Source organism: Crinia signifera, chromosome 6 (genome assembly GCF_055691185.1).
Source record: "Crinia signifera chromosome 6, ASM5569118v1, whole genome shotgun sequence".
Taxonomy (NCBI): Eukaryota; Metazoa; Chordata; class Amphibia; order Anura; family Myobatrachidae; genus Crinia; species Crinia signifera.
The window spans coordinates 167261408-167285452 of record NC_139222.1 but is presented as its reverse complement, the minus strand read 5'-3'; the positions used below and the strand labels follow the sequence as shown (position 1 = coordinate 167285452).

The 24045-nt window shown below is 42.7% G+C and overlaps 2 protein-coding genes across 9 annotated transcripts in view; both read right to left on the bottom strand.

Moving 5' to 3' along the window:
• The window catches only part of RECQL5 (RecQ like helicase 5), a 108300-nt gene that overhangs the window by 67146 nt on the left and 17109 nt on the right, over window positions 1-24045 (bottom strand). For 7 of the 8 annotated variants that reach the window (XM_083148002.1, XM_083148003.1, XM_083148007.1 and 4 more), the window contains 7 exons: window positions 20361-20497; window positions 17182-17303; window positions 15698-16216; window positions 14317-14422; window positions 14117-14228; window positions 13037-13199; window positions 5538-5620 (listed from right to left, as the gene is read on the bottom strand). In XM_083148002.1, the coding sequence (XP_083004128.1) occupies window positions 5538-5620; window positions 13037-13199; window positions 14117-14228; window positions 14317-14422; window positions 15698-16216; window positions 17182-17303; window positions 20361-20493 (1238 nt within the window). In that variant the 5' untranslated portion in view covers window positions 20494-20497. Of the gene's footprint in view, window positions 1-5533; window positions 5621-13036; window positions 13200-14116; window positions 14229-14316; window positions 14423-15697; window positions 16217-17181; window positions 17304-20360; window positions 20498-24045 lie in introns of those variants that run through there. The other variant, XM_083148010.1, reaches the window with a different exon arrangement.
• Window positions 8560-13008, bottom strand: LOC146008574 (uncharacterized). The gene is made up of 2 exons (XM_083148013.1): window positions 11045-13008; window positions 8560-9756 (listed from the first exon to the last, which is right to left on the bottom strand). Exons 1-2 carry the CDS (start codon window positions 11348-11350, stop codon window positions 9406-9408), a joined length of 657 nt encoding a protein of 218 aa, XP_083004139.1. The 5' UTR covers window positions 11351-13008; the 3' UTR covers window positions 8560-9405.

Below are 24045 nucleotides of genomic sequence, written 5' to 3'. Positions count from 1 at the left end.
AAGTAAAACAGTGTATCGCATGACCATAAATCAGGCCTGATCAAAAGGTCTATAACCATCTTTGTAGATTGTGGGAATTTGCTGAACTAAAAAAAAAAAACCTGAAATTATATCAGAGGTCCAAGATCTCCAACTCCCAGTAGCACAGTGCACCCCTGATGTCATGGCGTCATCATTGCGCTGTGAAGAGCCTTCTTCGGTACTCTTTACCTAGAAGGGCGCCCATCGCGACCATCGAATGCACTAAAAATCGGGTGCGACGCGATGCCCGCGATTTCCCATAGGGACCAATGTTAAAAATGAGATTGGACCCGATTTTAGTGTTCAATGCCTCAATGCCCGCGATTTTTACATAGGAAACAATGTTAAATGGGCCACAGAGCCCTAATAGTGACCGTGAACTCTGAAATGGCCCCCACAATTGTTAACGCCACCCCACGATCAACGTGAACCCGAAGCGTGGCGAGCGCAGCGAGCCCGCGAGGGGCGGCGGTACGCGTCCTCCGACCTTTTCATGCCCTACTATCCACGTCGGCGTGGAGTTGAGAATAGAATAGTGTGGCGAGCGCATCGAGCCACCGAGGCCCAAAGCGTGGCGAGCGCAGCAAGCCCCGCGAGGGGACGCGGATACCTTCACAGTTATACGCGTCCCCTCGCGGGCTTCACAGGTGTCCGTGGCGAAAAGCGGACACCTGTGAAGCCCGCGAGGGGACGCGTTTACCTGTGAAGGTATCCGCGTCCCCTCGCCACGCTTCGGGCTCGGTGGCTCGCTGCGCTCGCCACACTACGACGTGGATAGTAGGGCATGAAAAGGTCGGAGGACGCGTACCGCCGCCCCTCGCGGGCTCGCTGCGCTCGCCACGCTTCGGGTTCACGTTGATCGTGGGGTGGCGTTAACAATTGTGGGGGCCATTTCAGAGTTCACGGTGACTATTAGGGCTCTGTGGCCCATTTAACATTGATTCCTATGGCCAAATCGCGGGCATTGAGGCATTTAACATTAAAATCGCGGTCAATCACCGTTTTTAACATTGATCCCTATGGGAAAATCACGGTCATCCGATTTTAATGTACCCGCGATTTACCCGCGATGCCCGCGATTTTTTACCCCCGACGCCCGCGATTCCAATCGCGGGCGCCCTTCTAGGTAAAGAGTACCCCTTCTTCTGTTGCGGTTTGTTTGCCTGGTTCCAAACCCACAGACTGTACTGCCAGGCTTTGGGCGGTATTCAATGAGCCTGATTCGCCATGTTTTTATGGCGAATTTGTGCTGTTTGGCGAATTTTGGACTAAAATGGTGAATCACCCTATTCAATGACCACATGGCGAATACATTTGAAGGTTTTTTTCGCCATGATTCACCGAGTAGCAATCGCTATCTTTTGATGGAGAAGTGGAATGTGAACTTTTAAAATAAAGTGTTTTGTTTTTTACATTTGGTGTCAAAAAATCAGGAATTTTATTCTGAGGATGGGCATGCTACTTTTATTCATGTGCTGTAAGCACATGAATATATATTTAATTTAAAAAAAATATATATATATTTTTTTTTACACAGCAGCCAGCAGGGGGCGCCGGAGCCGAGCCGCTCATTACATATTCATATATTCACTGCACCCGATCGTTACGATCGGGTGTAGTGAGTATAGGTCCCCTGCTGGCACCCCTGGGGGGCAGCCTGTGCTGCCTGGCACCCGGGGAGCCCACCTCCCCCCCACAAACGTTCTGGGGCAGGCAGAGAGACTTCCATCTCTCTGCCTGCCACCGTCCTCATGCTCCCGCATTCGCCGCAGGAGCTCATATTCGCTGGTCAGGGGCTCGCTGCCCCTGACTCGTTGAATACCGGAGCCGGTGAGGCTCCGGAACGTGGCGAATGTGCAGCGAATCCAAAAAAGGATTCGCTGCACCTCGCAGGTATTCTCATTGAATACCGCCCTTAGTCTGCAGTGCACCAACACATAGGCTCACAGAACCAAAAACATTCGGAGCAGCTCCTGGAGGTAGTGTGTGGGGGCTAATTGTCTTATATTGGTGGTACATAGGCTGCTGGGGGATCTGCCTGAGCACAGCTTCCGGTACTTATGTAATATCTGGGCTCCCGTTTTTCTTATGAGACAGCGTCCCCTCCCGGGGCTCGCCACGCTTCGGGCACGGTGGCTCGCTGCGCTCGCCACACTATATAAAATCAACTCCATGCGTAGTTGGATAGTAGGGGTATGAAAAAATGGGGTGCATTTAACATGGGACCCCAGATAATACATAAGTACCCAGCTTCCTCCTGCTTCCGTAATGTGACACCCCGAGCAGACATTTCCCTGCCAAAACAACTGACCAAGCTGGTGTCCTGATGTGCAGCTGCTGCCCCTGCCTTATGAGTTGGTAGGGTGGAGTATTAAAGCATCATAACAATGTATTATCGATTAGTACACCTTGATACTTTTCCCGTTGCGATTCTCCTAGCATTACTTCATTCAATTTGTAAGTTACCCGCCAGATCTTTTTCTCCAGGTGCATGAATTTATATTTTTCTGTGTTGACTCGCAAATTCCATTCTTGAACCCACATCTCCAGTTTATCTAAATCCTTCTGTAATAAGGAGGCATCCTATTCCTTATGCAATTAGATTGTTAGAACCAGCTGTGGTCTAGCACATACTGATACATGTTTCCACAAAGTATATTCTGCAATGTGTTAGTTTTGTTTACGAAACCTTTCACAAATAACCCGTTTCAGCAAAACCCCAGTTCATAGCACAGCCAAATCCCAGTGCTGTCTTGTCAATGCTGTCATGAATATTACACCCTCCACACACCAATATGGGCTGCACAGTACATTTAATATAGCCAGTTCAAGACAACATTATTTTGTCTCTGAATTTTTACAGTCTGTGCAGAAAAGGTTATAGGTTATGAGTCGTCACATGACACCAAACATACAAATATTTAACAATGTAAATGATATGGCTCAGCCTATGACATTATAGTGTGAGATTATTGACACTGTAGCCTCATCTTTTAATTAGTTTCACTTCCATCTGTAACTAAACTTTATAACATCTCCTTTATTAGAATTTTTAAAGGCCATTTCCCATTTCAAATGACTAGTGTCTGGCCTTCTAAGGATTACTAGTAAATAATTTGGCTGCTCTGATGTAACATACACTGTAATGTAGTCTTAGAAACATTTGTCCCCTTCAAACTTTGGGCCTAATTCATACCCAGATTATAGATAGACTGCGCTGGTGTACTGCTCAGAGTATGCATGCACAAGGCCGTCATGTGATAAAATCCTGCTACTTTTTGGATCGCTTGCTGTTTGCCAAGTTGATTGACAGGAAGCTGGCGTTTGCGGGTGGTAATAATCAGTTTTCTGACAGTGTAAGGGAAAACGCAGGCGGGCCCAGACATTTTAGTGGAAGGTGTGTGACGTCCGTTCCGACCCTAATCAGCCCGTTTCTATGGCAGCTGCCGAGCAACTCCTGGGCTACACACAGACTGCACACACTGGATGAATAATTTAATGGTGAGTGGCTTGTGTATGGATTTGCAGCTATTCGCCAATCAATCTAATTTTCCCAAGTCCTGTACACCATTTCGTGGGATTTTATTCTGGCGGGGTGGAGTATACGGGATACGGTCATTTGGTCAACAGCATGATGGTCAACACCATTAGGTGGACATGGGAAAATGATTACATGGGTCTAGTTCGACATAGGGAAAGGTCGACATAGGGAAAGGTCATTAGTTCGACAGGTCGTTGGTTCGACAATGTTTAGGTCGACAGTCAAAAGGTCGACATGGAGGTATTCACTGTTTTTTGAGCTGACATGTGCCAACAAGTGGTATTTCATTCCCTACCATCCACTAGGGCGTGGTGGGAAAATAAAATAGTGTGCCGAGTGCAGCGAGGCACCGTGCACGACGCATTGCGAGTGCAGCGATTAATGCGAGGGGATGCGGTGCACTTGAAACGGTGTCCATGTCCACTGTGTTGACATTCAGGTAAAAAAACCCTGAAAAATCCCATGTCGACCTTTTGACTGTCGACCTAGACATTGTCCAACTAATGACCTGTCAAATTAACGACCTGTCGAACTAATAACCTTTTGACCTAGAACCATGTCGACCTAGAACCATGTAGACCTTTTCCCATGTTGAACTAAAGGTGTTGACCTAATTACTGTCGACCAAATGATCCCAACCCGAGTATACTGGATTGCAGGGTTCCAAAAATTAGCAGCCCAGCAATCAGGTCTGAATTCAGTGTTATTTAACTAAATTGGTTATTCCAATGCAGGCTGCACAATAAACAACTAATTCTAGGGCACAGATCACCTCTATTGCATGTAATGTTTCAATTCCCTTTAAAGTCAATACAAAATCCTATACAGGCCAAAATCCTCTCATAATTTGTATGACCAAATCATAGTGGCATCTGGTAACTTCTGAGACACTGATTCAGCCCACACAATAGCAACCTTCACTGTATGCAATTAAGACAATACATACAGCATTATCACCATTCTATACGATCTATATCCCTACAAATGAGGGAGGGGGATACAATAACCTGTGCTGCTTTTTTGGCAAGAAATACCAAGCTATTACTGCGATTTTAGCCACATGGTCATTATCATGCTATCCAATTATAGCCTGCTTTTTTGGGCAGCAAAAATAACTTCTTGTTGAGTGATTGCACATGGGATCTGGGATAAGCTGCAGACCATGTGTTATTGTGTAAAACAAACAGATCTCTAAGGGCTGATCATTGGAGATTTTGCTTTATGTCCCTGAGGCAGGTGGAGCATAATCCCTGATAAATGCGGGCTACTGGGACTAAAAGGATATCCCCCGGCGATCGATTAGCATGTCTAATTGAATAGCCCAATGACACATCCTTTCTATTGTAGTTCTTACTCAGCATCCACTCCTTCACATTAAGCCCTCATTTACCTCAGAAACGTCATATATCAAATCGCTGTTTCAAACTACAACCTAAGATACTGCCATCTAGAACACTATCTGCTCCTAAACAATGAATAATGTACTTGTACCGGTTATTGGTATTGTAAAAGGAATCCTAAATAGACTATACAAGCAAACATATGAATATACAAGCTGCTAATATACATTATGTAAAAGCCATGGGCTTTTTGAAATATTTTGCATTAAGTTTGTGATAATGAGCAGATATATTCCTAGAAATAGCAGACTTCTTGTCCGTAATAACCGACATACACAACAATTAGCGCCCCATTTTGAAGTATTGAGCAGAGAACAAAAACATGTACTAAGCTGATATAATAATAGTCATTTTACCTGTTTGAATACATATTTGTGAATGATTTAGAAGTTAACTCATAATTGAAATGCTAATACTTTAGAAACTCTCCCTTGGCCGTCTATGCAAGGACACTATTCGCTTTGCATTTGACTGATGCCACTTACAATTATTCCAAAAGCAAATTTTTATTATAATCAAAAGTAAAGAAAGAGTGTTCATGGATATATGTGTAAAAAACAATAACAATCACTTACCCCATCTCCTCACAGAAGCTCACCATTGCCTCAAATCCAGCCATAGCAGCTCTGTCTGATGCTTTGGTGTCTCCTCTCTTTGCCTGGAACAGAACACACATTGAAAGATTAGCACAGACAACATTCATGCACAAGGTACCGATAAGCACAGAATATTGCACTGGATATTTTATGGCTAGGGAAACATAGACGCTGTTCTAAACAATGCATCAATTATATATTTTTTTTTTTATGCAATAAGTTTTTATTAATTTTTATAGCATATAAATTATTTGGCAACTAACAAACAAGAAAAAATAAAATAAGACCGTATCAAATAATAGCTCATCTCATTTATATCATGTATAATCATCAAGGCATCTATGGTACAGTACACGAAAAAAGAAATTTATGTGCAAAATACCGTGAAACATAGTAGTATATGTGCATCCACGAAGGATGGTGGTCAGCCGCAGGCTCCATGGCTCATAAGAGGTGTGGGAACAACTAGACACTGGGTATTGTGTAAGGGGAATCCAGCCATTTGGACCATACTGCCAAGTACTTACGAGTATATTCAATTGATGCCGGATCCATTCCGACATTCTTTCGCCGGAATGGTTCCGGCATCCATTATTCAATTCAGCTTCCAAATCCGGATGTCGGATTTGGCTGATGATTGACACTCACCCGGCCAGCACTCGGACTGGGTGAGCGTGGCAGCAGGAGATAGCGTGAGGCAGCGGGAACCGGGGAGCGTGGATGGAGCCGGGTGAGCTGCTCTCACCCGGCTCGGCGGCAGGTATGTCGGTGGGAGGGTGCGGGCAGTGGCGTGAGGGTGTGGGCTGAAGCGTACAGGAGGACAATGCTGCCACAGCACGGCGCCGTCCTCCCTGGCTCAATCCGGCATCTTGTTATGCTGGATTGAGAATGATGGAAAGACAGCCAAAACCTTCAGTTTTGGCTGTCTTTCCGTCAAAAGCAGGTGAATTAGCAGAAACCCCCACTCCACAGAATCAAACGCCTTAGCGGCATGTAAAGAAACTATGACCGAGGAGAGGCAGTCCTCATGGGGCAACTGAAAATGGGTAAACAATCTACGCAAATTTATGGAAGTAGATTTATGTGGCATGAACTCAGTTTGATCTGGGTGAATAATTTGGGTGATTACCTGATTTAGCCTGATGGCAAGGACCTTAGCGAGGATTTTAATATCTGTAGACAACAATGAAATCGGTCGATACGATTCTGGCATTGTGCGATCCTTCCCTGGTTTAGGGATAAGAACAATCAATGCCTCATAGATGATGCTCAAGCAAGTACCTTGCTCAAGCAACTGTGTAAAAAGGGTAAGTAGACAGGGTGCAAAAAAGTCTAAATGTTTCTTGTACAGTTCTAATGGGATACCATCTTCCCCTGTTGCCTTTCTAGCAGGAAATGATCTAATGGCATTACCCCCTTCTTCCAGAGACAGGGGAGATTCTAGGAGCTGGCAGGCAGCATCCGAAATGGAAGGGAAAGGAATATTATAAATGTACTCCTGCAATTCCTCATTACTGCATATCATTTCAGACTTCTATAGGCGCTCATAGAAGGCCATAAATGCATCTGCTATATCTGGGGTGCAAGTGAAGGTAAACCCGTCAGGATGCTTTAATTCAACTACCGTATTGTTAGTGCGGTCGCGCCTGGCTAGATGGGCCATAAAGCTTCCCAGCCTGTCCCCCGTAGCATAAACAGAATGTGAAGCAAACAACATTTTAAATTTTGCTTTATCTTCCAAACAATCTTTTTGAGCCAAACAATCTTTGAGGCATCAAGATGGTCAGATAAGTATTTAAGCTCAGCTGTGATGAAGGTCTGTTCTAGATCCACCTTTTGTTTCCTGTAAGAGGATTTTAATCCAGAAATCCTTTTTATAAGGATACCCCGGTTAAAAGCTTTAAATGCATCCCATAGTGCCGTTGCCGATGCCCCTGGTGTATTGGATTTAAAGAATTCCTCCCAAGCTGCTTCCAGCTCCAGTCCCAAACCCATGCGGTCAAGCCAAAATGGATTCAGTTACCAAATCCTTTGACCCTTCTGACAGTCAAAGTCAAGGCTGAGTGTCTATAAATTATTTCTTGATGACATTTGAAATCTGTTTCTGATCGTATTTTTGCAATTTGACATATAATATTTAATCTATTAAATAAAAACTAATTTTTAAAGAAAACAATGCAAAAGTTATGTCTCACTAGGTAACATAATATAGTCACTAAATGGTATTTTCAAAAACTATCCTTAGAACTTCAACAAAATGTCATACATTTAGAGCATACAGACAAGTAAGCATTATCCTGCAAATATTCATCATTTACTATACAATTTCCTTGAATGATTACGGAATTTAGAGTGTCCACGTTCCGACTGTGGGTATTCAGTTACCATCCCATTCAAGTGACCTGGATACTGATACAGGAATCTTTCATGGCCATCAAAACCATTTGACTCCAAGTGACCTTCCCAAATGCTGCCCATACACTTGTGAGATATTGTATACAATCCTTCGATTTCAACCTCATTTGGACGAGAAATCAAAAGATTGAATGCACAAAATGTGCACCATCCGACGCAATGTTTTTAATACTTTGTAAACAACACTGCACACCATTACTTTAATGCTGCACCACTGCAAGTTGCTGACCGTGCAGGCCCATGTGTGCACCATTATACTGCCCACCATTATACTGCCCCAATTGCCAGCATTATACTGTCCCACTTGCCAGCATTATACTGCATCAGGACGATGTGCACTGTTTTATACTGCCCCACTGACCACCATTATGCTGCAGCAGGCCCATGTGCACACTGTTTTATACTGCACCACTGACCATGTGCACACCATTTGTTGCAGCACTCCGCAACGTTAATGTATTATCATAAACACCTCACAAATTTTAACTCCAAAACAAAACTTTATTTTACAACACCAACTATTATACAAACTTTAAATATCAAAGCATAATAAATGCAACTATATTAACTTTAACTATAACTTTATTTATCAACAATATTTACATCAGTTTTTTATTTTTCATTCTGCAGATGTCGTATGAAATGCAGGACTTCCTGTTTGGCTTTATCAGCCTTTATCGCGAGGAGGAGTGTTTATGGCTGAAGTCTTCCCCTGACTACAGCAATAAACAGAAGCGGAAGGCTGCCTACAATCGCCTGGTGGAGTACTCCAAGCCCACATACTTTTCTGCCTCTGTGACATGGGTGCGCAAAAAAAAAAGTTTGTAAAAGAAAACCGGAAGATCGAGGAGTCCAAGAGGTCGGGGGCAGGTGCAGACAAGGTGTACGTTCCGCAGCTGTGGTACTACAAGGCGCTCAACTTCCTTTTGGAGAAGCGGCCACCAAGGGAGTCACTCGTAGTGAAGGCAGAGTCCGAGGAGGGAAGTCAGGATGCGGATGAGGAGAGTGGGGTAAGTTGATATTGTTGTTTTTATTATCTGATAGATTCCTCCTGCCATGCCACAGTTCCCTCCCCATTGAAATAAGCATTGTAGCTTTCCCGGACCTGTTTGGCCCTAGCAGAGCCATGTAATGAAAGTACAGGAGCCGACACAGAGGAAATCTGTGCTAGCTCCGGTGGCTGGTTCGGGTCTTCGGGTCCTGCTGGGAGTATTGGCCTTCTGTTGCTTGCCTTGCGTCAGAGCATGTTGTGCAGTAGACAGCATGCTGTTACTGCATAGTTTATTTTGTCCAGCCGCATGTTGATGGGTCGATGGAAGATCCTTAACCGGTTGCGGAGGATGCCAAATGCATTCTCCACAACCTTGCGGGCCCTAGAAACATGGTAATTGAATATGTGCCTCTCGTGGTTCAGGACTCCGTGAGTAGGGCTTCAGTATGTGTTCGTGCAGTGCGAAGGCCTCATCTGCCACAAACACAAATCCCAGGCCATTCTTTGTTTGCTCAGGAGCGGCAGGTGAATGGACTTGGTGGTCAGCCGATCGTAAAAGTGGGTATTCCTTAGGGACCTGAGCATCGGCCATTTTTCCCCGCATCCAGAGAAAATAAATTCATAGTTGGCGTTAACCACCACCATGAGAACAATGCTGAAGTAGCCTTTGTAATTAAAGTAGTCCCAGCCGCTGGTGGTGGGTTCGGTGATCCGCACATGTTTCCCATCTATGGCCCTGCCGCAGTTTGGGAAATTCCAGCGCCTGTCAAATTCCTCAGCGGTTGTAGGGAACTGTAAAACAAAGAAAAACATGTTTTAAATTACATTTTTGTTTTTTCCACTACAGTCAAGATCAATTTAATTAACCTGAAGACCTTGGTCATACCCCTGACTTGAACAAGCTATCTGTTGAGGAGACAACATCGCCACCGCAAAAGGCTACCAGGAGGAAGCCTCGCAGAAGCAAATTTGCCGAAGACCCGCTACTACAGGAGGCACGGTCTCACCTGCTCCATAAAAACGAAGAATTTGATGCATCGTACGTAGTGAAAACCATGCGCAAACTCACACCGCAGTAGCAACTAGAGTAGCAGCACTTGATGAACGAGGTTTTGTACAAGACACTCACAGGCCAAGTGACACCACAATGGAACCTCAATTTTCCACCCCCCAAGCACCTGCTCCACCTGTCCCTTTCACTTACACCACCGCCACCTACCCTTCCTCCGGTACCCATCCTCATCAACAGCCCATGTACCATTTGGGTTATGCCCAATCAACGGCCTCCACTTACCAACTGCCTCCTCAAATCAACCACCCTACCCGTTTCTGCCATCACCCACCCCCATCTACCCACCACTCCACCTCTCTGCAGTCTTTTCCTCAAATCCAATTTCCCCCCCAAACCAGCTACCCACCCCGAACCAACCACACATTAACTGTCTCCTCAGCAATATACACATCTATGTTGGCAGATCAGGATGAGGTGGAGGAGCCAAGTCTATTTAATGTTGGTTGATTTAAATTGATTCCACAGCACCATAATGTACACATTATATTTTTGAGAAGTTTCAAAAAATTGGTCCACTTTCGCCGTATATTTAACATGTTACTTTATAATATTTTCCAGCAGATGTGGTACATTCTGCAACTCAGACATTGCATTCTGCAGCTCAGACATTTGAGTGACATCGCTTGCAGGTGGACAATGCACTCATGCAGCTTGGGGAAGGTAGATGGTAGCGGAGAACCATCTTCCTGACCCAAACTGCATGTGTGCAGTGCACCCCTGAAAGCGAAATCAATCAACGCCAGTGCCGCAGGCTGTACCACATCTGTTGGTATTTAGAATTGATGTTGCACTTTATGTACATTGCGATAGTTTTATGCTACTTAATGACATATAACCTGTTAAAGATATAAAGTGCTGTCGTGTTTTCACGTTTGGGCTTCTCAGCCATGTTGTGCATATATTTAAAAAAGTGTTGTTTTAAAGCTAAAAAAAAAAAAAGTTCACATTCAGTTTTTCAATAAAACTTTTTGCTAAAATGGCAAGCCATGTGTGGTGGGATTTTCTTACCTTACAATACTTGTACTGTAAAACCTTGATGATGGCCTTGTAGGTTTCAGGGATGATGTGTCCCAAAGCATGCGCAGAGATAAGTGTCCCATATTTCAGGTCATCGAAGGACTGCCCAGTCACCAGGAACCGCAGGGTAGCCAAGAGCCTCTTCTGAGGCGAGATTGGAACCCTCCATCTGGTCTCTCGCTTCTTAATATAGGGGGTCACCAGACCCAGCAATTCCTGGAAGGTGTCGTCATCCATCCGCAGAAAGTTTCTGAAGTCCTCAGGATTACTTTCGTGGATATGAGCCAGGAGGGGCATGTAGGAGCGATCAGGCCTTTGCAGTAACCAGGCCCTTGTCCAGCATGATCTCTCTCTTCTCCTTTGCCGGACCCTCTCCCTGTCCCCCCCTGATCTTCAGCACAGCGTAGCTCATGAGAGCTTGAAATCTTGCAGAATCCATCTCAAGACAAAGCAGGATAGAAGCACTTTGTAATGCCAGGCAGAACAAAGCAGTGCACAGTAGCTAGCAATGTGGAACGAGCAGCAGGTATAAACCAAACCTCTCTAGTCACAAAGCAAACAGGAGTGCAGGGAGTTAAAATGGCTGCCTGTTTATATATCCTCCCAGATAGGCACTCCCTCTATTTAAATTTTTCAAGATCTGTTCGATTATCTGGTGTTTTTTTTACGCATTCGATCATGCTATCCCACCAATTTTTTTTTATCGAACAGTGCATTCGATAAGTCGCATAATCGAATGCAAAATCGAATGCACTAAAATGCTTTTTTTCATGCGATTTATCGAATGCTGAGCTTCAAGGGAAATCGAACCCGAGATCGCATCGAATGTAATCGCACAAGTGTATGGGCAGCAAGAGTTATAAAGCAGCACCAGGGACATCCTCTCTACCATAAATGGAACCTCCAGGTGCCCATACATGGTACAATTGTATGCACTTTGGACTAGAATGTATTGCATCCATTTTGCAATGTAATGAGATGCAATGCAACTTTGTACACATTCTTTTGGAGCTTTGCAATGGGATGTGTGCGGGAGCGCACATCTCATCGCACCCGGCAGTTGTACCGTTTATGGGCACTTTAAAGGTGTCTGTACACTTATCCGATTTAGGCCGATTTCGATGGATCGGTCAGCCCTAGTTGGATGTGTCTGACATCCCCACTGACCCGATGTGCGGTCTTGTACGCATCGGATCGGAGTGGGGAGGCCGGGCGGGCTGCACATCAAATTTATCGGATCAGACCCATCAGTGGCACATCACGTTTGCTTTTTAACACCCGTGATGTGTTGCATCCAATCCTAGGTGTGTCCCAGCAGTGAAGCACCGCTGGAAAACACCCCGGAGAAAACCATTGCAAACTAATAATGGGCTACATAAAAGTTTAAATGAACACTGTGATCTGATTGAAGAGAGCCCAATTCCAGTGTTAACTTGTCAGTAGGCCCCAAACCCTGGCAATATGGCGCTCAATTAATAAAATCGCCTCAGATGTCATTAGATGATCTTAATGGTTACATAAACTAAACTGAATAAGTACGTGTTTTTATACTAGGGCTTATGTTTATTTAGCAATGTCATCTGCAGTAATGTACAATACTGAGTAATTTTTGCCTGCAAAAAAGCTTCCTTTACATAATGCAAATTTACTCAGCAAATGCTGTTTGCAAAAACACAAAATGACCCCCCAGGTAACACATGGAGACTTAACAAAGGAAAACACAAGTATGCAACCATTCCAAAGTAGGAAGAAAAATAAATTAAAAAAACGAATACAATTAATTTAATACAATTAAAAAAATTAATACAATAAAACGTTTGTTGCCTCATAGTATAATATTATCAAAAATTATTTATCTAGCAACAGCATATTTTGTTGTACCTTTCAATTCTAAAATGATCTTTTGAGAAGTATTAACGATACAAAAAGATCCATCTCACAAAAGAGCTGTTGCTGACCACAAACTCTGCTCCAAAAACGTACCTGTGCTTTTGTGATGTCTTTCTTTATCAGAAAACTGACTTGGTCCCGATCAGTCCTGGAATAGTATAAACGACAAAAGGACTGCTTGCCATCGCGTCCTGCTCTCCCTGACTCTTGGTAATACCCAGCCATCGACTTGGCGATGTTCCAGTGAGCTACAAACCTGCCAGGCATATAAATTCTTCATAAAGACAACACTACAATCTGTACAGAAAATAATAAATGCATATAATAACAACAATGAATAAAAAAACAACAACAGTTTGCCAGACACAAAAGGCAGCATACAATAAATAATAACACATAATGGCAGCTGTGAGTCAAAAAATTACATCAAAAACATTGGAAATAACCAAAACCTGACGATACAGGTCACTACAAGTCCAAAAGTGGCACGTTTTATTACCAAAATGTATCTGCAAAACGATGACCGCATGTACCGAATGCAAGCTAGCCTCCTGACACAGCTGCACAGACAAGGCCAGAAAGCATCAATATGATGGCTTGTGCTGTTCTATGTTTGGGAACAGGTCTGGTAACCAAAGTAATTAACCTAGGAATGGCTTCATGGATTTTAGTCTCACCAACCCTTTTCTTGTTTTCACAGAGGGCCAAAAAAGTCACCCATCTCGCACATGTCACACGTCACATGAAAGCAGGTCTTTAAAGGCCAGAGAACAACTCTATATTGTTTATTTTCTTACAGAATGGTTTAAAACTTTTTCTGCATGGATTTACTTATTAACAGTTTTTTATAAAGTACACACATTTTATACCAAGCTTTTACATAGAATATTTGGTTATTCAGTGCCTGCCCCATTGGATCTTAAATTCTATATGTTCCCTACCACACGCACACACACACACACAGTCACGCCAGGGTAGATCTTGTTGGGAGCAAATTAAACTACCAGTATATTTTTGGATTGTGGGAGGAAACCAGAATCCCCAGAGGAAACCCTTGCACGCATGGGGCTACACAAACTCCACACAATTAGCATTTGATACTAATTGGATATATTCCAGCCCCCTACTAGCAAAAAAAGAAAGAGCAAAGTAGAATACAATGCATTTACACACCTTACATTAGCTTTATCCACCCCCATTCCAAAGCTGATGGTAGCCACAATGACCGGAACAGATTCCTCCATCCACTCATTTTGAATAGACACTCGGTCCGGTGCTCTTAACCCTGATTGGCAAACACATATTTAACATTTTTAGTGGCACAATAACTAATTAAATAGAATAGTATATAAGCCGCCACCAGCACCACTCACCAGCATGATAAGCTTTGGAAGGAACACCTCGCTGAGACAACTGAATTGCTACCTCTTCACAAGTATCTCTGGTTCGGCAGTAAACTATTCCACAGCCTGAGAAACCCTGCGCAACAGCAATGCGCAGTGACGTCAGATCACATACATAACAATTTTCCATAAAGTATTACGTGGCTATATACTACAAGTGCTTTCTGTATGTACATGCTATCATATATTTAAATATAGATTAGAGAGAATCAGTAAAGTTAAAATACATTAGTCCCTCTATTTTTGACAGTCAAGCAATGTACTGCAAAATATGTCAGCATAGTGACCCAGCTGAACTGCGCCTACAATGACAAGGACCTTAGCAACAATTTGTTCAAAATGATATCTATCTATCATATATATATATATATATATAATAGTTCCCATTAATTTAAGGTTTAACACTATATAAAAGCCGTGCAAAGCAGCTGTACCCCTATTAGTCCTACTGTTGCCTAAAGGTGGCCATACATCAGAAAGATATTGTACCCAATCATACAATCTCAATTGATTGTAAGATGGATTGCATGCAGATTGTGTGCACATCTTGTGTACACAAATCATACAATCAATCAGCAGATGGATTGTATGACTGATTGTATGATGGATTGTATGCAGATTGTGTGCACATCTTGTGTACAAAATCATGCAGCAGATGGATTGTATGACTGATTGTATGATGGATTGTGTGTAGATTGTGTGTCCAAAAACCACCAAGGACTGCTGGGGATTTCAAGGGAAATTGTACACAATCATGAGTGCAATCGATCTTAAGATCGATCTTTCTGATGTATGGCCAGCTTTAGGCATTTCTCCAATTAGCTCTAATGCTTCCCCCCCCCCCCAAAAAAAAAAAAGCAGGCCGATAACACGATACATGACCAAAGGTCATTATTGGACTTTCCAATTAGAGTTAATTTTTTTTCTTGCAAAAAAGGTTCGGCTTTAACTTCCAAGACCCACGTGATATCATAGATCCGTAGTGTGTTTATCAGGGATTATGCTTCGGGTGCCAGAGGCATTCAAAGCATAATCCGCGATGACGGGTTATCAAGGCTAATTGGATAGCCCTGGGCAAATCCATTAATTGGATATCACCCTAAGTGTTATATGCGTGTGATTATCCCTTTGTGTAACCTAGCACTGTGTAGTATAGTGTACCCAATTTTTCCATTTAAAAGATAAATATTGTGCAGACCGTACATTTCTATCTACACTACAGATATTTTTTATTAATACATCCTCTGAAATATTCTGAAATGAAAGCCGTAAACTGTAACACCAAACCTATAATTCCTAAACTGCAAGTCAATCCCCTTTGCTGTTCAGTTGTAACTTTCTATCTACCTACCCCTGATGGTTTCTTCTCTCCTAAGGCTTTTAGACAGAAGTCCTTCAGATTCTTATAGGGATCTGGCAGTATTTCTTTTATCTGTATGTCATAGAACAGGTTCACACGAAAACAGGGCGTTTTGAACATTGCAACAGGCTGCTTTAGTTTCAGTGAAGCTATAATATTATCTTGCACTTGTTTGGTGGCAGTGGCAGTGAGGCCAATACACGGTATTTGTGCCAAGCGGGATCGGAGTGCACCCAAGCGCTGGTAATCGGGGCGAAAATCATGCCCCCACTCGGAAACACAATGAGCTTCATCTATGATGAGGTAGGATAGGAGACCACGGGAAAGCAGCATATTCAGAATAGGCTGGAAAGATGAGGCAGCAGCCATTTCAGGGGTTATGTACAGAAGCTTGATCTTGGGGTTCTCGCTCTCCAGGTCCTGACGGATTTTCTTTTGTTCAGCGGCTGGCAGCTTGGAGTTCAGAGAGCAGGCTTTGATCTTCAGAGCTACAAGGTGATCTACTTGATCCTGTATATGTGGAAACAGATTGGAGGGGTCAGCCTGCAATATTAGGCCTTTCATAATTACTATCACAGACATAGTAAACACATAGGGCTAGTCAAGAATTATTGCTACTCCAGTTATAGAAAACGTCTGTTGGCCACAATGTCTTATCACCACTTTCTGTACTAGGTCGCTTCCTGCCCAGTCACTGCTGTGTAGTTTTGAACATGTTACACCAGTTCATTTGTGACTGCAGTGCAAGAAAAAAAATGGAAGAGCAGTGTGCAGTGATTAGTTTATTTTTCTAATTTGTCTCAGGGTGTGTCTGTTGCCAGTATTTATATTAAGAACTTTGCGCTCAGTACGGGGAAAGTGTTTTTTTGTCACAAAGAAGTCTTTATGAATGGATACAGAGATCAAAGAAGGCCGCATATGCATACAAGTGTCAGCCATGAAGAAGGAGCCAGACGCCTGTTTTGACTGATGAAAACATTAAGTGACCAGTTTGAACTGATTCTGCTGGATAGATAAGTGACAGTGGATTATAAACTATTTGCCATTCAGTGCTATGCTGGCACTAGTATAGACACAGTAACTGCAGCTTTAAGCATTTTAACAGTGTCCATAGTAGGTGTCCATAGTATAACTGTACACATGTAAAGCAGTATATAACCACTAATTCTTCCCAAACCAATCAAATGATTTAAGCTGCATTTCAGCTGTGTCTGAACAGCTGCCAAATGCATACATTGTAAAAGACTAATTGTAATTTAGATTTGGTTGACCTTTCACCCCATCTCATACTAAACAACTTAAAAATCGGACATCTATTTAAATGTCTCTGCCTAGAATTCCTGGGTTCAGGTTAATGATTATCTACTATACTGTTATATAGTATACTCTTATAGTATTATGTAATGTGGCTTTTTGTTTTTTGCATCATACATGAAATAGGATATGGCACATATTTTTCATTTCAGATGTGTTACCTGAATCAGAGCTATCAAGGGTGAGATAACAATAGTGATTCCAACTGCAAGGACGGCTGGGAGCTGAAAACAGAGGGATTTGCCAGCTCCAGTTGGCATGCACACAAACACATCTCTGTCACCTAGGGAGAAAATAACAGCTGGATCAGTAATGAATTAAGAGGGAAAAATTATAATAAAAGCAGCATACACACAGGCAGGACTGGGGGTCCAATCTATTTGATTTGTATGGCTGGACCTGCCATGTGTGGAAAATGTCACCAGTTTCCCAATAAATTGGAAAACCATTGGAATCATCAGTGTACACTGGAAGTGATTTTGTGATTTCCCAACCAATATTAAAAATGTAGTTTTTGCTGAAATTCTGCTTTTAGTGTCGCTTTTGTGTCTTTAATTTGAAAGTTATAACGGTTTCTTTAGAAGCTCGCACTGTAAACATTTTGTGGGCTAAAATAATATTTTGAGAATGACATAAGTCTTTCATGACTATCAATCACAAATTGAGTTAGTGAAGTCACTGTCACCAATGTTGCTTCAAGCTGCAATCATTTAGCACCGCACAAACAAGACTTGGGCTATATTTGCATACACCAAAAAAATTGATAGAAGAAAGCATTTAAACCAAGTTTAGCTGTATCAACAAAAATTAGCTATGAGATCCATTCAGTTTCAATATGTAGTAGAAATTACCCAGAATCCCCCCATGTGTATCAGTATGAAGAAGCAGGAAAACAAATCAGCTATATGGGACAAGGGTTTTCCATAAGTTGTCTTATTTTTATATACAATTGTCTTAATTGCACTTTTTTTCCCACTACATAGATTTCAGAAGATACGGGTAACATTACAGAACCTAAAAATGATTGTACAGATATAACATACCCAGGGCTATTTTTCAGTAGGCTCCAGCAGGAACTGAGGCCCTTATTCTAGTTCACTCTTTCTGACAAAATATTTCTTAGATGGACAAAACCATGTGCACTGCAGGTGAGGCAGGTGTTACTTGTGCAGAGATAATTAGATTTGGGTGGAGTTTTACACCTGCCTCACCTGCAGTGCTCATGGTGTTGTCCATCTAAGAAATATTTTGACAGAAAGAGTGAACTAGAATAAGGGCCTCAGTTCCTGCTGGAGCCTGCTGAAAAATAGCCCTGAACATACCACTTGTAAAATGGGTAGAAAACACATGTAAACAAGGACCTGATGAATATATTGACAAGATTTCTCTATATTTGAATAGGACCATAACGCAAGACTACAGCAAGGCAATTGCGGCCCTCCAGATGTTGAGGAACTACACATCCCAAGATGCTTTGCATTAGTTTTGCTATGTGGCCATGCTGAAACTGATGCAAGGCATGCTGGGATGTGTAGTTCCTCAACATCTGGAGGGCCGCAATTGCCCAGCCCTGCGCAAGACCAATGTGGCTATTTTAAATTATATGTAGACTCTTTACTTCTGTACATTCATTTTTCATGATATTAGTAACAAGACCCATCCTACTGCAAAGACACAGGACTTCAGGAGGAATCCAATGTCTAGCGATCACCACTCTTGCTAAGATGATTAAATTCAAAATATATCTTTAGTGTGGTTTTGTCCATAGTAAGACCAACAATACAAAATCTAGTGAACAAGGTAAAGGTATCAACCACTGTGAAGCATACAGTATACCATATCTAGCTCCCAGAAATTATGCAGTCCTAGCCAACCCAATAAAAGGTGCAAAGAGGAACATTTGAGATATAAGAAGTGAACAGAAACAATCGACTACAGTTAGTCTAGTCAATGAGAACTACACTCTGTTTAATATATAAATAGTGGACTTGCCAGTATCTTATTAATTTAGTGGCATTCTTCACACTTATTGAAAGCTTATCCGCATTAGATATCACAACCAAACCTATTTTGCGCTAAGAGAGGCTGGACCCTCTCACAAAACAAATAGCTGAAGAAAAGCATAAAGTGAGGCCCAGTTTACACATAAGAGCCTGTAGAGGAGAGTCGGAAAAGCATACAGGATTACCACCAAGCTGATCCACAAGAGCGTGGCACAGCAGAAGATATCTGGCGGGTGTAAATTCAGCTTTTAATTGTTCAAATGACTTACAATGTGGAGCAAACAACTGGCTAAGTGTGATGGTACCTGCCTAATAGCATACAGCTGGTTCTGAAAGGTCTCTGTTACCCACTTTCATTCCAGTTCTGGAGAATACAGAAAATGGATTTCTTTACAATTAACCCTTTGAGTACCAACATCTCTGTGAGGAAAAATATGAGTTCCTACAGCCATGCGAGAGATGTGCAAAATATCAGATAAAAATGCCAGCGTCACTCACATTTGTTATATGAATTCAAATAAAAAATATGTTGTGTATAAAAACATTATATTTGCTATAAAAGGTAAACCTAAATAGGTCATTATAATGAATAAAAATGTTTGCTTGCCAATTTTCACACCTATTTTGACAAATGCACTCAAACGGTTATACAAGAGCGGAAATAAGGGTAACCTTGTTGTGTGCCTCTGCTCATACCTAAATTATCCTGTGTAAGGGCATTTATTAAGAGAGAGGTATGAGGGTCCATATAGAAACAGGAGACAAAGCCGGGAAAGAATGTTCAACATTTTAAATTGGTGGACCCACTGAATTGCCTTGCTTGAGCCTAGGCTTAGCAACAAATTGTGCAAGCGAAAAAAAAAATTATTTTTCCTGTGTGGGTTAGATATAGCAGTCAACAATCTTCAGGGTTTAGGATGAAATGTTCCAGAATCTGGCGTGATTTTTAATGCTGCTACATAGAGCATTGCAATCTCTTTTTCTCTATAACATAACTAAATATGCAATCTCCCTTATACTGCTTTCAGACCGCACTCTAGACCTGGGTTATTGACGTCGCCTCATGTGACGTCACCGACCCGGCAATAAGCCGAGTCGGACGCGGAGCTTTCAGACCGCAAATGCTATGTCCCTCTGGGGATGGCACCGGTGTCCTAATACCGGGTGCGACCCAGCATATGCAGTCTGAAACCGGTATTAGACATTTCCCAGAAGAGTACGTGATTAATCCCAGTGATCAATGTCATCAATAAATTCAATACAATTGCTAATCAGAGAATTTATTAAGTAATTACAAGATCTGGACTATAGGTCAGTCCAGTCGATAGAATGATCACCTTTAACTATAGTGCGCGTTGCATTCTCCTGCAAATCTGATCGGAAAGAGTCAAATCCAAAGACGTTCTTGAGGGCAGAAAGCACTCTGCATTTGGGGCGTGCAGGTGAGGAAGAGGAAGACTGGGCGCTCATATTTCTGTAACACATAAAAGCAGGCATCAAAAGAAAAAATCTGTACAATACAAATACTACAAACATCAAAGTTTTACTGCAATTTCAAATGCAATTAATGTACAGTAGGTAGCCTTTGCTCTCAATAGAAAAGATGCTGTTAGTGACAAATATCATCAAATGTTATGTTATGGGAATATATTATGGATCTTCAAATGGATCGAATGTCACAATACACTATGGGCCTTATTCAGATCTGAGCTCAGTACACATTTGTTTGGAAAATGGGCAAAACCATGTGCACTGCAGGTGGGGCAGATGTAACCTGTGCAAAGTGAGTTAAAATTGGGTGGGGTGTGCTGAAACTGAAATCTGAATTGCAGTGGAAATATAATGCAGCCAGTGTTTCTCTCTCTATCTCTATACATGTATCATCTGCCCCACCTGCAGTGCACATGGTTTTGCCCATTTTCCAAACAAATGTGTACTGAGCTCAGATCTGAATAAGGCCTTATGGGGGAAATGTACTAAAATCAAATGGGTATGAATGCATTCATTCATACCCATTCGATCTGCTATATGTCCGGGTCCCGCTGATCATCTCATTTACAATCAGCTGAATATGGCTGAGGAGGCGTATGTTATATGGCCAGGTCAGCCGTATTTGGCCAATACGGATGCATACGCCATTGATAGAACTCGGCAGTATGCAGCCATAGAGTTTTATTTGATCGCCAAACTTACCATCATTAGTACTGGTGAATCGGAATACTAAATCAATAGTAATTAGAAATGACAAGTAAAATAGCTTTTTGCAGCGAGTTTGGCTGAGCCTGCATGGATCTGTCAGATCTGTGCAGGCTTCCAAATGAAAAAAAAAAAGAGAGAGAATAAATAAATAAAAACATTGTGGCGTTCTTGATCATTGAACCGGTCCTGGTTTTAGAAATTCAGTGGGGAAAAAAAGTGGGGTTCTCCTGTATTTCTAGAACCAGCACCAGGCTCATGGGCTGGTCCAGGTTCCCAAAATACGAGGGACAAAATGCTAATGCCACAGCCAGGGGAAACTTTTTATACAAGTTCCCCCCCCGGCCAAATCATTAACCCCTGGATGGTCAGCCCGGGCAGGTACCCTGGGGGAGTGGGTACCTGCCCAATACATGGGTCCCTCCATCCAGTCCAAGGGCTGTCCCTGGTGCCCCTGGGAGTGGTGGGCAGTGGGCTGATTTTTGGTGTATAATACTACAAAATAAGGTATTGGGTTAAGCTGTGTAACTGCAAGTCCCGGCAAACCTCCCTTAACCACATTTCCCAGCATGCAGATCATTAAAGGGCCCGACCAATAGTGAAATAACATACAAACACATTAGAAAAATAAAACTTTAATTCATACTACAATGACTCATAAAAACTCACCTATAGGTTCCAACATAGGCCTGACCGCTTCTCCAGCAGAATCCATAAGTATACCTGTGGAAGAAAATTATTCTGCCAAATCCAGCTTAGATTGCATCCTCTTTTGTTCATGTAGGCATCCAGGGGCTAAAAAAATAAAACCGCTACCCTGTAACCACAACGAACTGGAGAAGCCCAAGTGTAGGTTTACATTTGCGGCTCCTCCCCCGAACTGGGGGATTTGCCGGTGACATCAGACACAGGGGGCCAAATTTAATAGGGTGAGAGTTTCAGAAAGTGAGATATTTTGGGAGAGTTTTCCCATGTTTTTTAAAGCAGCAACAAATTACATGGCAAAATCAATCTGGTTTTGCAGTGTAAGTGATTGCTGCTTTAAAAAAAAGCACAACCAATACTGGAAAAAACTTTTGAGCGCCGATTGGTATTTTATTCTGCACTGCAGCTGTTTCCCAGAAGGGGAATTACCAGACTACTTGTATATAGAAACAAGCAACAACAAACAAATTGGAACAGTGCTGAGCAAAATAATGTATTTATTAAAAATTATTTAAACATACAGTATGGCCAACAACACAGACAAGACAAACATACGGTACATAAAATTGAGTGAATACTCAAGCAAATTCAACAGCTCCTATTAGGGAGGTTAGTATGCATGCTTTTCTTTGATAAAACATCAGCTTCAACGGGTTAGTATGTTATTTGTAAGTCCCCCACTCTATGTGCACATATTAGTGGTATTTTTTAGGCTTGATTAGAGCTCATACAAACATTGGGGGGGCTCCGGCTTCCAGTACCTGGTGGGTGCCCTGATCGCTGGTGCAGTCCGTATTTATGCGGTCTGGTACTTGTGTATTTTGTCGGCGCCCATCGCATCGCATACCATAAGGCATGCGATGCGACGCGATATCGCGCGACATTGTACAATGCCATACAATTTTAAAATTGTATGACATTGTATATGGCATACAATGCGATGCGATTAAACATTGTATAAGCACCCTAATGGGTGCTTACAATGTTAAATGCACCCCCACGCCACCCCCCCACTATAAACGTGAACCCGAAGCGTGGCGAGCCCGCGAGGGGCGGCGGTACGCGTCCACCGACCTTTTCATACCCCCCACTATCCACGTTGGCGTGGAGTTGAGAATAGAAAGTGTGGCGAGCGCAGCGAGCCACCGAGCCCGAAGCGTGGCGAGCGCAGCGAGCCCTGCGGGAGGACGCGGATACCTGTGAAGGCCGCGAGGGGACTCCGATACCTGTGAAGGTATCCGCGTCCCCTTGCTGCGCTCGCCACACTTTCTATTCTCAACTCCACGCCGACGTGGATAGTGGGGGTATGTAAAGGTCGGAGGACGCGTACCACTGCCCTCGCCACGCTTCGGGTTCACGTTTATAGTGGGGGGGTGGTGTGGGGGTGCATTTAACATTGTATGCACCCATTAGGGTGCTTATACAATCTTTCATCGCATAGGGGGCAAAAATCGTGTCGCATGCCATCGGGTGCATGGCATGCGATGCGATTAAAACATTGCGCGATGGAGATCGGGGGCGCCGCCAAAATACACAAGTACCTGCGGTCTTTTCAGGGTGTCCTCACCAATATCTTTCCTGTGTGTTAGCCAGCTACGATTTTTAATAAATACATTATTTTGCACAGCGCTGTTCCAATTTGTTTGTAGACACAGGGTCCTACCCCAGCCAATCAGCTACGAGCTCCAGAGGTGATCCGTGGCTGTTTGGCTTTTCGTGGCTCCATAGAAATCCCATGTTAAAGTTTACTCTGGACGTCTATGAGCAGTTCCCATCATGGTTGCCTACGTTAAATAGATGTCTATGTCTAAAAGACGCCTATGTTAAAATTTGAATTCTCCAGTTCGTCATGGTTACAGGTTTGTTTTTTTAACCCCTGTATGCATACAAGGACAGGAGTGGACTCAATCTACGCCGGATTGGTTGGGTAATATAATTTATTTCTACAGGTACATATATGGATTCTACTGGAGAAGAGGACGGGCCTACGTTGGAAGCTATAGGTGAGTATGTATGAGTGATAGTAGTACGAATTAAAGTTAAATTTTTCTAATGCGTCTGTGTGTTATTTAACTATTGGTTAAGCTGTGGAACTACTTGCATGTCCTGGGGGAGGCTTGC

Bases quoted from the DNA above. Each gene is read 5' to 3' on its own strand.
- LOC146008574 (XM_083148013.1), bottom strand. From the start codon at position 11,350: ATGCCCCTCCTGGCTCATATCCACGAAAGTAATCCTGAGGACTTCAGA. The intron at 9,757-11,044 runs GTAAGAAAATCC...TTTGTTTTACAG, and splicing joins TACAGTACAAGTATTGTAAG to TTCCCTACAACCGCTGAGGA.